General features: G+C 50.6%; 4 protein-coding genes across 4 annotated transcripts; 2 read left to right on the top strand and 2 right to left on the bottom strand.

Moving 5' to 3' along the window:
* Window positions 1-399: 399 nt before the first annotated feature.
* On the top strand, window positions 400-3340 carry N0V89_006534 (uncharacterized protein; the record flags this gene model as incomplete). Its single annotated transcript, XM_056215304.1, has 6 exons — window positions 400-1712; window positions 1773-2467; window positions 2594-2709; window positions 2914-2924; window positions 2973-3258; window positions 3329-3340. The coding sequence occupies 6 exons, from the start codon at window positions 400-402 to the stop codon at window positions 3338-3340; spliced, it is 2433 nt and encodes an 810-aa protein (XP_056069551.1).
* A 3827-nt stretch (window positions 3341-7167) lies between these two features.
* N0V89_006533 (uncharacterized protein) lies at window positions 7168-9360 on the bottom strand (the record flags this gene model as incomplete). Its single annotated transcript, XM_056215303.1, has 2 exons — window positions 7168-8698; window positions 8753-9360. 2 exons carry the CDS (start codon window positions 9358-9360, stop codon window positions 7168-7170), a joined length of 2139 nt encoding a protein of 712 aa, XP_056069550.1.
* A 957-nt stretch (window positions 9361-10317) lies between these two features.
* N0V89_006532 (uncharacterized protein) lies at window positions 10318-12258 on the bottom strand (the record flags this gene model as incomplete). Its single annotated transcript, XM_056215302.1, has 1 exon — window positions 10318-12258. One exon carries the CDS (start codon window positions 12256-12258, stop codon window positions 10318-10320), a length of 1941 nt encoding a protein of 646 aa, XP_056069549.1.
* Window positions 12259-12539: 281 nt separating this feature from the next.
* On the top strand, window positions 12540-12932 carry LSM3 (U4/U6-U5 snRNP complex subunit lsm3; the record flags this gene model as incomplete). The annotated part of the gene is made up of 3 exons (XM_056215301.1): window positions 12540-12653; window positions 12703-12798; window positions 12846-12932. 3 exons carry the CDS (start codon window positions 12540-12542, stop codon window positions 12930-12932), a joined length of 297 nt encoding a protein of 98 aa, XP_056069548.1.
* Between the last annotated feature and the right edge of the window lie 418 nt (window positions 12933-13350).

Raw genomic sequence — 13350 nt, 5'->3', positions numbered from 1 at the left:
TTCAGATGCAAGGCTGCGCTTCCCTACCTATCACAGCCTGCTTCAAATACACCGGTTACAGCCTGGCTGCATAGCTGACATGTACAGACCAATTAAAATACCGACCTTGCTGCTCTGGTTTCTCGAGGCAGAATCCTGTCTAGTTTTGTGCATGGTGCCAGGCTAGTTCTCAGCCTGGCCTTCTCCATCCGTACAGCTCATTCGTTGATCACTGCGTTCTCTTGCAGTTGTCATGCACGCCAAGACCGTATCAATGGATGCTCAGCCGCATGCCCCTCATAGTGGTGGCGCCTGGGAGCTGGCATGGGATTTCGTCTTAAGCTCGCTATATGGTGGCTCGTGCCTCTTCATCTTTTTTACTCAATTCGAGGTACACACGACCAGTCAAGTCTCGCTCCGATGGCGGACCCACTCTCAGTAGCAGCTTCCATTGCCGGCCTGGCCTCCCTAGGCGACCTTTTGTTTCGAAAACTCATTCACTACGTCCAATCCGTCAAGGGCGCCGAGAAGGAGGTTGTGGACCTCAAGAATGAAATTGCTCTGTTGACGGGCGTGCTACACAATCTCGGCTTGGTCGCCCGCGACCTTGAGGCAGATAGTACCGTCAGCTACACCATTCGTCCAGAGCATGTAAGTTCCTGCCTCGCCCTCCTCCACAGACTTGATGATGAGCTTGGAAAAATTGGCATCAAAGGACCTGGGAAGATCTCGAAGCATCTACAAAAGCTGGCGTGGCCTTTCAAAAACATAAAAGTCCGGGAATACATTGAGGATATTCGGAAACAGCGTGACACTCTTAATGCAGCATTGAATGCAGACAGCTTCAACGCACTGTTGCAATGCTTGTCTGTGCAAAAAGACCTCTCTAAGCACATACGAAGCGTTGAGACGCTACTGCGCCAGAGGGAGAACATCGACACACGCATCAAACTAGACGAAGAGCGCGAAAGTATCCTTGATTACTTTCTCTTTGTCGATCCGCAGCCTGGCTTCCAGACCAGTGTCAGGCTTCGATGTGCCACCACTGGTTTTTGGCTGACTGAAGACGAAACTTTCTGTCAATGGAACAATAGTTCATGTAATATCCTATGGATGAGCGGAATCCCTGGCGCGGGCAAGACGGTATTGTCCGGTCTTGTCATCCAAGGTTGTATGGCGAAGGCTTCTGAGAATCGTGCTGTGGCATTCTTCTACTGCGACTACAAGAATCCCGCCACCCAAAAACCCATGCATGTCTTGGCCTGTTTGGCTTCACAAATTGCACGGCAGAGCGAGGTCAGCTTCCAGGTACTCAAGGACTACTACTCGCGATTGAAACCGCGCGACCAACTGAAGAAAGAACCAGAAGCGTCAGAACTGCTTGGTATCATTCGCGAGATGTCGTCAAGCTTCGAAGATGTCAGAATCGTGGTCGATGGCTTGGATGAATGTGGAGAAAACGCTGGGAGCTTGACGGAAAATCTGCTCTCTTTGTGTGACACGAGCGGTTGTAAAACGTACCTTGCTTTACTGAGCAGGAACGAAACAGACATTGGGACAGCAATCGAACGAAGAGACTACAGACATATTGAGATTGCAGCCAAATCGAAAGATCTTGATCACTTTGTTCGTAGTGAAATGGAGATCAGAATCAGCACCGGCAAGCTCCACTTGCGGACTAGTAAGATCAAAGACGAGATCATACACGAGCTCGTTACGAGAGCTGCAGGAATGTAAGTATCGATAGCCAAGTGAGGGTTTTACACAAAATTTTACTGACAAACTGTTACTAGGTTTCGCTGGGTCTCATGTCAACTTGACCATCTGTGCGAACTACCTACAGACAAGGAAAGGCGTCGAGCCCTACAGAAATTACCCGCGACATTGCACGAATCCTACGAAAGACTTCTTCTACGACTTCAATCTCCTCCGATAATATCGCTGGTGCAAAAGTCATTACGTTGGATTGCTTATGCATCACCGCCACTCACTCTGGAACGATTGCTTGATGTTTTGTCGCTGAATGAGGAGGAATTACGACTAGACGATGAAGACCGACCGGATCCCGACTACATATATAAATACTGTGGAAGTCTGATACGGAAAGGACAAGACCATCCTGAGTTGGCCCATTTCACTGTTCTGGAGTATCTAGAAGCTATCGATCCCGAAGACTCCCGACTGAAACGGTTTAGACTCAGTGTCGAAGACAGATCGATTCTGACGAGCACGTGTGCTTCATATCTTTCTGCATCAAATTTTGACCGACCAAGCCTAGCCATGATTGACCAAAAAGGACTCAATAGATTCAATAACCAACATCCTTTTCATGGCTACGCTGCTTTGAAAAACCCACTTAGGTACATAAGTTCCGACGACGACGACGATATGAAGCTGTTCAGCCATTTCACCAGGCTTTTTCATCCTAGACTGTCCTTCAACGTCTACATGATGATTTTGCAGCACGGAAGTTTTAATTCGCTGGAAGGTACGTCTGTACATTACACTTCTCTGGAAGCATTTTCAAGAAAATTATGTTTTTCTACTTTTGGCCCGTTACACGCCGCCGCAACCCTTCACTTAGAAAAGATATGTCAATGGCTTTTGAGTCAAGGTTACGATGTGAACGAAGAGTCTCCCCTAGGAGGTCCGCTGGAATGTGCTATCTTCGGCTGCGGAGATACCGATGACTACGATCCTGACGACAATGGCGAATATTCCAGAGGGACTGTACGCTTGTTGCTTGAAGCGGGCGCTAACTGCAAGGCAAAATCAACACGAGCAACATCACTTAGCTATGCAGCGTATTGTGGGAAGCATTTCGAAGAAACTTTCTTCGAGCTGCTTCAATATGGCATGCCAATTCACACAGATACACTGGAAAAACTCAAAGGAGAACCGTTTATGTTTGAGAGAGTTGATAAATGCGAAGAGATCATCAACTCGTTGGAAGAGCGTCAGATATCTTATCAAACGCGGTTACATCTGCTCAGACTCATCCACCGTGGAAACGCAACAGCACCATCACAGCGACAGCCAGTCGAGGTCATGATGGATAACGGCTTTATAGAAGCCGTCAAGTTTGCGGTGCAATTCAATCACGCCGATCGTTTTGAGGATCTCACTCGTGATCATAGGTTTACGAGTGACGAGATCGATGTTACGATACTCGCTCACCTCGCCGCGGCAAATGATGCAGCGGGCACGTTGCGGGTCCTGATGACGCTTTACCCTGACGTCATCATGAAGACTAACGACAACGGCGAGACCTCCTGGCACGTTGCTGCCTGCTCTGGATCCGATAATATCTTGCGACTACTTCTGGAAAACCGGAACGGAGATTGCACAGATTTACAAGTGAAATGCAGGAAAGGTCATACGCCAATTCTTTCGGCGATTACGAATCGTAACACGTCTTGCGCCATGTTGATTCTAGACGTACTTGTAGCTGCTAGCGCTCACCTAGACGGCTACGATGTTCTCTATCATGCAGTAGCATTTGGCATTTACGAGATTCTAGATTGCTTGAAGAAGACCGAATTCGATTTTACCACAACAGACGACTTTGGATGCACTGCTCTCTTTTTCATAACTGCCTATACGTCACCCGAGGTGGTAGAACTTTTACTTGAGCAGGGCATGCATCCTGATCGGTGCAATAATGCGGGCAAGACAGCTCTACATTCACTTCTCTCAAACCCTATGCATCGGTACGTCTCAGAGTTGACAATGGAGACCCAAAAGCACGTCATCGGTACCGCGGTTCTTGAGAAGATCATTACTTCCTCTTCAGTTGCAATCACGGATAATGCCGGTCATCTTCCGTGGTTTTACTTGTGCTCAACGTATATGCCACGCATTGTCGAGCTCGTACCTAAATATTGGGGATTATATGAGAAGTGGACGAGGATGTTGGAAGACTTGATTTGTCTGCTTGTACAACAAGCAGCATGCAGCGCTTACGATAAGAGCACTTCAAGGTCTGGAATCTCACTTCTGATGAAAGCAATTCTGGACCTGGAAAGTGAAAACGCGGATGACAACGACTACAAAAGCAATTTAGCCACGTCGCTCCAAGCAATACTTCTCAACCATTCCTTGCTGCTAACCCGTATGGACGATCCACAATTGATTCGTTTCACTATATGGGCTATACACGAAAGTCAACAGTCTTTGCTAAAATTGTTGCTCGACATAGGGGTAGATGTCCTGGTTCCGTCCAAGTACTACGATGGCCGGTCCGTCTTCGATTATAGCTGCCTAACAAGCGTCTCTCTCGGAATCATGGAACAAGTCGCGGGGAAAGCAGATGCACTGGAGCTTTCAAAACCCGCTAGTAGCTCTCGATGGGCGTCTATCATTCTACAAGTTGACGCTGTCGATAAAGAAAGCGCGCTGGGGAAATTAGACATTGTGTTGAAACGAGGCGTCGATCCAAATTCAATTGCGGATTGCCATAATGGCGCGACTCTGGTTCTTCAAGCAGCCCGGATTGGCTTTTTTGAGGCTGTACAGCTGTTAGAGCTTCATCAAGCCAATATGCAGTCTACCGATGATCACGGATGGGAAATTCATGCTTGGGCCGTTCGCAGCGGAAATATTGCTCTTGTGCAGCTCTTACTTACCAGGAATGCTCCTGTAAAGTATTGGACACGTCGGTACACTATCTATGGTAACATCGATGGTACGCCAACTTCCGAATTTGATAAGCACGTGGGTTGTAATCTATTACACCTTGCAGCCACGTGGAGCACCAAGAATATGCTTCAGATACTACAAGATACTGGCTTCTTTCCTGATCTGGATCAGGTCACTCATGGAGGATACACGCCGTTGCACTTCGCGGCATACTGGGGACAAGTCGAACATGTCAAATGGCTAATCAGCAACCGTGCCAACATCGATGCGCCGGCGACGAGAACCCGAGCTACTCCTCTCCATATTGCGATGGCCGCTGGCAATGTTCTGCATGTCATGGCTCTGGTTGAAGCGAAGGCCCAATTCCTACCAAATGCACGCGGTCAGACACCGGAGCTAGTGGCACACCCGGAGTTCAGACAAGAATTCATAGAGTTACTGCCTTATTGTGGTGTGGAAGTACCACCGTTCGTACTTGAAAACCTGAGGAAACCTACAGACTTATTTAAGGCGATTCTATCCGACGACCTGGACGCATGCCATCATGCCATAAATCAAGGGGTCTCTGTGAATGGAACGTTAGAATGTGGCTGCTCGTCCCTATTTGTGGCAATAGCAATATGTCAACTGTCTGTCGTGGAACTACTTCTGGCCCACGGTGCAACCTCCATACTTGATACATGCGGACAGCATTATCGTGGACCGATATGTGGGTTGAATATCGCGGTCGCGCGGGAATGCTTCAATCCAACACTAGCAAAGCTCCTACAGATTTCTCTGAACCATGAGGACCATTGGATACATGCCCAATTATCGCCTTTGCATGTTGCAGCTGCGATGAATTCGGAAGCAATCGATATTATTTTGAATCACGTGTCTACCAATGCACAACTGTATGCGTAAGTGCCACTGATCCATGTTAACCAAGAGTTCAATTGAATATGGAGCAGGAATTCGCTTTCCTTTGTATCCGGTTCTCGTTGCCATGGAGATGTCAAGAAAAGGTTTCTCGAGTGGCCAATGAGAGCTAGTGATGATTCCGAAACGCCAGATTGGTTCGTCCGGGGAGGTACACCTCTTCATGTCGCTCTCAAGAACAAACAATTAAACTCTGCGAAGAGATTGCTACAGCATGGCGCAGAACCCAATGCCTTGACTGACTTAGCAGAAACGCCCTTACATTTTGCAGCCTGCTTCTCATCTGCCGAAGGTAGCGAGTTGCTCTTGAATCACAATGCCAGGGAGCGTCCACGGGATGTTGATCTAATGACTCCTTTCATGAGAGGGTGTAAAGAAGGTGGGACCAACATGTGGCATCTCATGGAACCCAGCATTGATGCATGCATGACGGATACATGGGGCCGAAGTGCACTCCATCAGGTGGCGTGGACAGCAGAAATAGAAACTTTCGATCATCTTGTCAAGCTTGGTTGGGATCCTTACCTAAAGGATATCCATGGTCGAGCTCCTATCTGTCTTACGGCTCTGGAAAGTCAACAATTTGCGACCTATATCCGAGCCTCAATCCCGGAAGCAAAGCAAATCATGGAAATTCCGACATTAGCTACCTTGTACTATCCAAACTCGATGAATAATAGGAGTCTTCGACACTTGTGCCGTTCAAGGTCTTGCGGTAGCCAACAAAGTCGTCAGATAGAGCAGGATTACGATGCCTTTTCCTTAAGCAAGGCAGCCGCCGAAGGGGACATCGAAAGAATGAACATTCTCATACAAGCAGGAGCCGAACTGGAATTCGTCACACCATACTGTGGTACAGCTCTCATTATGGCTTGTACCATAGGGATATTAAGCTCGATACGCTATCTGGTCCGACGTGGCGCCAGCATAGACGCTGTACTTGACGGCCGTTACACAAACGCCATACAGGCAGCTGGCGATAACCAACGTATTGTGGCGTGGCTCCTTGTAGGAAGACATACGGAGCAACTTCAGATCGCGAGTAAAAGTTGGGGCCCAGATTCTGCTCAAGAACTTCGACCATGGGCCGGTATAAGGCAGATCGAAATCCCGCTAACCGGAAGGTTCGCAAAGGCGAAGGGAGACTCGCTTCTTGATCTGTCAACGCGACTGCGAGCCGAGCTGCAAATCAAAACTTGGAGGTTTCTGGTGCCGTTGAAGTGGGACCCGCTCCCCCGAATGGTACCTTTGCCCACCGAGATCATGGCCATCGAATCGAAGCGCCTGCAAGATCTCTACGGTATATCAACATGGTAAGTTCCAACTTCGGGTTGCTGCATTTATATACTCTGGGGCTGATCGATCATCATATTAGACCGGTTCAACCTTCTGGGGTGGAGCGATCTTAGAAGTTTCGTCGAATGACGTACAAGTGCTGCGTAATCCTTCGGATCCACTCCAAAAACACGATCATATTTCAACAAGCCCTCCCACGGACGCATTGAGGCCTGTATTCAATACACCACCACTTACAAGCACAGTGAATGAACAATAAGAAGCCATATGAGAATCAACAGCATCTGCCACGCGAGCAATCCAAAAAGAACCGCACTGAGCAACCTCACGACCCCACTATCCCCACTCTTGCCGCATCTCAGTAGACTTCTTCTCCTTCGTCCCGATACTCTCACCACCCCTCGCGCCACCATCCACAAGCTTCAACACAGGCAAATCCACCAAATGGATCTTCGCGCTACCCAACGGTTCTAATCTCACATCCACCACATCCCCCGTACACTTCCTATTCTCCCCCGTCGGCGGCGCATCCGGCACCCCCTTATACACCCCCCACTCAATCTCGCACGCCTTCGCAGTCATCCAAATGGGCAGCGCCCCCGGCGCGAAAAGCGGGTTTGCGAGGCCACTTTCGTTGGAGCGGTGCACAGTGAGCGTGTCGGGATCAATGGCGTAATTCCATGCAGAAGCATTGTGGTACGAGTAATCGAGGGCCTGGGGTGGTGCGTAGTCTACTGGCAGCGGCTCGTTGGAGCCGTACTGCTTGGGCCGCGTGGAGGAGTTCGTCGAGGGAACGGCGAGGGCGAAAACGAGGGCGCCGTAGTGTATGGCGACGGTGTCGTTTGCGCGATCTTCTTGGATGATTGATGGCTCGCTCAAGGTGTAGGTTACTTTTGTGGTACCGGATGAAACCGAGAGTTTGTGTAAGCCGGTTTGCGGGTCAGGATTGACAGCGCTGGAGTTTGAGCCGGTGGATATGGTAGTCTTTGACGCGTCGGCCCACGAAGGGACACGCACATGGAAGTAGAACTCGGATTTCGCGGTGATGGCGTATGTGAGCGTGTTGCTAAAGGGGTACTCCGTTTCGCAATCAATCTTCGTATCGCCGACCGTAGCGCTTCCGGGTCCGAGCAGGGCATGCGCGATACCACCGTCTCCAGCCTGAACGTACATCGCTGCTGCGAATTTGGGATAGCCTTGTGGATGGTTGACCGTGCAGCAAGGATAATCGACTTCAAGACCGTATGATTGACCCCATTGATTCACATTCCAGAAAGGAGTCTCATCCAAATGTTGTGCGTAAGGCTGATTCGGTTGCGAGACGTACTGTCTTGCCCACCAGTCCGGCGTCAGCTGGACAGGGAGCGCATTGAAAGCCGTCTTCTCGCAGCGATCGGCGTATGACGCGTCACCCAGAGCCTGGTATAAGTACGACAGCGAGTACATCGTCTCGACCAGTGTACATGTCTCCGATCCGTAGTACGGTGCCAGCCCCGCAAGTCTTTCGTCTGCAAGAATGGCTCCTGAGGCAGCGCCATGGTATTGGAAAGTCCAATCTACGGCATCTTTGCTAGTCTGTACTAGACTGTCGTTGTGCGTAACGCGTCTGAAAACCGCGAGGGCCTTGAGACCTTGGCCAACGTTGACACCATGCTCGTAGGCAAAGAGAGGTTCGGTTTCGGATACCGGCAGTGTGTTGAGGTCTTCCTTGATATAAATCTCGGGGTTGTACCAATCAGCCCAATTCAGCGAGCCTTCTATGAGGAGCTGCATATTTTCCATAACTTGTGAGGCATTGCGGTCGGAAGAATGCTCTTCGTAAAGCCATTGAAGAGTGATAATCATATCCTGGACTCGAACACGGCCCCTTCCATCTAATTAGCATTTGCCCATCATCAATTCTCTCTGGAAGAAAACATACCATTGTTCGTCTCCCTGCCCCACCGCATCTCCCTCATGATAGTGATACCCCGTGAAATTATCCCTCAGCATCTCGTTCGTCACCCCCATAAACTTCCAGAGCGAATCAACAATCCTAGACTCCCACTCCCCACCTTTCTCTGCCTCAGCCAGCCCCTTCAACCCCAGCAAAAAGGGCATCCTGCCCCAGAAATTCCTGTCTGTCCCATTCTCAGGGCCGAGCCACCCATCATCCTGCTGGTGGGACAGCACATAGTCCGCAGCGGAGTGCACCTGCTCCAGAAGACGCGAATCATCGAGAGTATACGCTAGGGGAACCAGGCCGTTAAACCAGTAGGGGAACCCTTCACGTAAGGAGGAGTATTCCGAGGTGCCACCAAGCCAGGTCGAGTGCGCGACAAAGTCGTAGAAGTCGTGTTGGTGGCCTGCCAGACCGTTGGCCGAGAGGGTGAGTTGGTCTTTCAACCAGCCGTTTGGCTTAATGGAGCCGAGGGGAAGAGGTTTGAACGCGAATGGGACCAAAGTCTCATTACTCTGCGCGATCACCGTACGTAGCTCGAAGACTAGTGCGAATACCGCCCAACTCTTATAGCCTACATTCCAGTGCATTGTCTGTAATCGTAGCGAAAGTGGTGGGTATCATAGGCAGGTTTGTGGGTAGAGGGTTAGGTTATAGGTTAGAGATCCATAGCGATCACCAATGCAACTCCGACCCCACGATCCTACATCCCCGAGTCACCTCGAGCAAAAGGCCCCTCATCTAAACGGTTAAACGGTTTGCGATCGTTTGTATAGTCACAGCCCCCCTCCCGACACGTCGATCCACTAGGCCTAATGCAGGAGCTCGTAAGCCGAGTTGCACCTCCCTGCCACTCGCTCATGTACCCCAGGAAATGCGTTACACGGTGCATACACGCTCACGCACAGCGTGTTGATTGGTATGCAAAGCTTCTTTCGCATCGTCGTAGCCAGCATGAAAGCTCTCGTACTGGTGATAGACAAATGTTGAGGTTCGTGCTTTGAGGCCACCTCTAAAGGGTCAAATGACGTCCAAGTAAGCGGCTGTGGAGACGGCTAGTTGAAAGCTTAGCCACCCCACAGGCTTATAGATTTGAGCATGGCCGGTAGCGTTCCCTTCGATCATCGCAATGGCTGTACCATTGCTAAATTTGGCGACGTAGTAGCTACCATTTCGGTCATACACCCGCAACGATACTTGCTATATCACCCACGTATGGCCGTGGGAACGAGATGCGAGATCAAGACACCCCTCGGCCTGCACAGTTCTCGTTGCTCGCTTCTGGATATTGTTGGGTCGTGAATTTGAGCGGTGCAGGTCGTGGTATTGTTCGATGCGATCATATCAATCGTTGCGCATTTCTTCTCGTATTACATGACTTACATGCACCCTCTGCTCTATGACACGCTTCCACAACGTGACCACCGCCATACCTTTTTCTTGACAGGAACAACCACGTCTAAGCCAATCCAGTCCCCGCCGCCTCAACCCTTCCAATAACGTGGCCTAGAAGCTCGACCTCACCTCTGGCCTGCCCAACCCATTCTTCACTCTCGTCGCCCACTAACTCTCCATCCTGAGCCAAGCCCCCCCTTAAACCTAACTACAACATCCTTCAGCGGCGAAAGGTAGTGCTCCTCTAACCTACTTTCCTTGTGCAAAGTGCGAATGTCGAGCGCATCATGCAAAGGTTTCGCCGAGAGGAGAAGATAATAGAAGTTCAACGTAGCGAGATAGAAGCCCAACTCTTGTCGGAACTGCATGAAGGACTCCGAGAGATCTGTGGCGGAGTTGTAAGTCGACGTCAGGTCCGGGAATAGGTATGGCGCAGTGGTGTGCAGTGCGACGGGTGTAGCAAATACAGACGCTTCTTCGGAGTCATTAGATTCGTCGTGCTCGTGGACTTGTGAAGACGAGGAGGTTGCGGGGATGCTGGGGTTCGCCTCAAGTGTCTCACCCTTTAGCCATGTCACGGCGCTGGCCTTGAGGTTCTCATATGGACAATGTTCCAGCGTGTCGCGTATGAAGGTCAATCTTACAATACTGGATGGATGGGAGCGTAAAATTGTGGAGGTGAGGTAGTGTGCATGATACCTCAAGCTCGGCGACGGCGTATTCGCTGAGATGAGGGATGTCGTCTGGAGGTATTTTGCGAATGCCTCATCGTCGGTAGGTTCACCAACAGCGTTCTTCTCCACGGCTATCAGACCAAGAGCGAGGATGGAGTCAAGAAGTGCTTCAGGCTCCATTCCAACCGTCTGCTGACCGATGATGCCAACGTAATTTTGTAGGATGGCTGCATGGTCTGGGAAGATGTGAATGAATGGCGCGTCGTCGCTGCTGACATTTGTATACAGCTCTTGCTTCACGGTCCTTGCGGTATATAGCAGCAAGGCACCGGTCTTCGACAACGGGATATCCTCGGCAGTATTCGGTGGCTCATCTTCTCCGCCGGGTATGCCTTGCTTCTCTGTCTCTGGGTCCATGATGGCCGTAACTAGATCTTGCGTCTTGAGACCTAAGTCTTGCGCCAAAGCAACGAGCTGCCCTACTATGGCGGACCGTGACTTGAGGGCGTCTTCATTGGCAAAGCGGTCGCCGTACTTGGGCTTGTCAGGCCTTATCCGGCTGGGTTCGTACTTTTCCATAAGCCTGCTAGACCAAGCGAAGCCCGGTACATCGTCCTCTGAGGCAAGCGTAAGGATGTAGTCTTCCATAACATGCGTAAGGAATGACTGCAGTAGGCGATTGGTAAGCGTGTTTTCATCTGCGGTCGGCGACTCGCTTTGCGCTTCAGGATCAGGTTCCGATCGATGTAACATAGTACGGAGTAAGTTGCCACTGGGTGTTCGTGGAGGTAGGTGTGGTCTCTTCGTCCCCGAGAGGGTCTTGACAAGCTTGATGGCAGACAATGTGAGCTCGTCTCGGTGTGATGTCGCGCGATTGTAAGCTGTCAGAATTGCTTGCAAGCTGGTTGCTAGGAACCGGCTAGGGTACTTTGCCTTGACGCGACTGTGCAATGTGGCCAAAAGGTCGAGCAAAACTTCGAATTTCAGGACAGGTAGTGGTGGAAGTACGGTATCCGGGAGCGCAGGCGACATGCTCGACTCTCCAACAGCAATCGCCGCTGCTTTGCTTAAAGATCCTCCTGTCGGCTTGTCATACTCTTCATCATCAGAGTCGCGTTCTCTGTCCTCGAATTCTAGCAATCTCAAAGCTTCCGTGACCTTCAAGATGACCTCCCTCGGATTGCCTTTCGCAGCAACATCCTGCAGGCATTCTTCCGAAGACGGAAGTAGTGGAAGCAGTATATGAACCAAATCCCACCCAATATTGACAGTGAGTTCAGTATCTTGTAGGACCTGGTGCAAAATAGGCAGGTTGTCCTCGGTAAGGACCTGCTCAACGAGAGTGAGATAAGTAAGGTAGTCAGTTGCCGGCGGAAGAGCCTCCACCAGCGGATTGCCCTGCTTTGTTTCCGCAGCCATGCTTGCGACTGTTCTGACTCGTGGGAAAGATGGATTTCCGAGGAGACGTTTCAGGAGAGCTCAGGGTACACACCAGTGGGACTTGTTTCGGTCATTGGTAACGTGAAGATCTAGGCAATGACGTACCGTTAGAGACCCGCTAGTGACTAACACAGCTTAGCCGCCGTCCCGCATTGCCAAGCCGCCTGGCGATCAACTGCGAGCTCGACTCGACCTCCAGTGCGAAGCGGGACAACATTTGACTTTACGGTCCTGTGTCCAATCGCCCACGCACGCCCATCATGGACGAAAGAGACGAGGCTAGCAACGAGCCGCTCGACCTCGTGCGCCTCTGCATCGACGAAATCGTTGTTGTGAAACTGCGCGGCGACCGCGAACTGAAGGGCCGCCTACACGTACGTCGAAGCTTGCGATATTGCGAATTAGCTGTCTGACCGGGAACAGGCATACGATAGCCATTGCAATCTTGTTCTCGGGGATGTCGAAGAGACGATATACGTTGCCGAGGAAGAGGAGGAGGACCAGCCACCGAGAGTGAGGGTTAGTGTTGGGGCACAGAATTATGGTCAGGAGCTAACAGCTTTCAGACGGTGAAGAAGCAGTCGGAAATGTTGTTCGTGCGAGGTTTGTGGCGTGCAGAGCTGTTTAGAAGGTACAGACTAACGAGTGTATAGGCGACTCGGTGGTGCTAATTGCGCCGCAAGAGGGAGCTACGCAGTGAGCTCACTGCACCCTTCATAGGGAGCACAGTTCTTATATCTTTGAGGGAGACGATGACGAACGGAGACGTCAGCAGACCGCCATGAGATACCCGGGCATAGCCAGATGTGACGGAACAATTGGAGGGCGACGGAGGGAAGCCGCGAGGAGGATGGAAGCCACCAAACAGCCTACTGTAGGCTGGGCGCATATACCAAATTCAAAGCACCACCAAGACGTCTTTCGAAGCATCAAAATCGAGAAAGAACGGCATGAATAAACACCGAGCGATATTAAGATCATCTTTTTACTGACAACGATCCGTGATGGCTCCACAGATTCAGTGCAGTCCGGTCAGAACTCATGCAAATTGTTGCAGTGCCGAAACATATC

This window comes from Didymosphaeria variabile (genome assembly GCF_027946475.1).
Source record: "Didymosphaeria variabile strain IMI 356815 chromosome Unknown scaffold_5, whole genome shotgun sequence".
In the NCBI taxonomy this organism is placed as follows: Eukaryota; Fungi; Ascomycota; class Dothideomycetes; order Pleosporales; family Didymosphaeriaceae; genus Didymosphaeria; species Didymosphaeria variabile.
The sequence above is the reverse complement of the archived record's forward strand: the minus strand, read 5'-3'. Positions and strand labels throughout refer to the sequence as shown.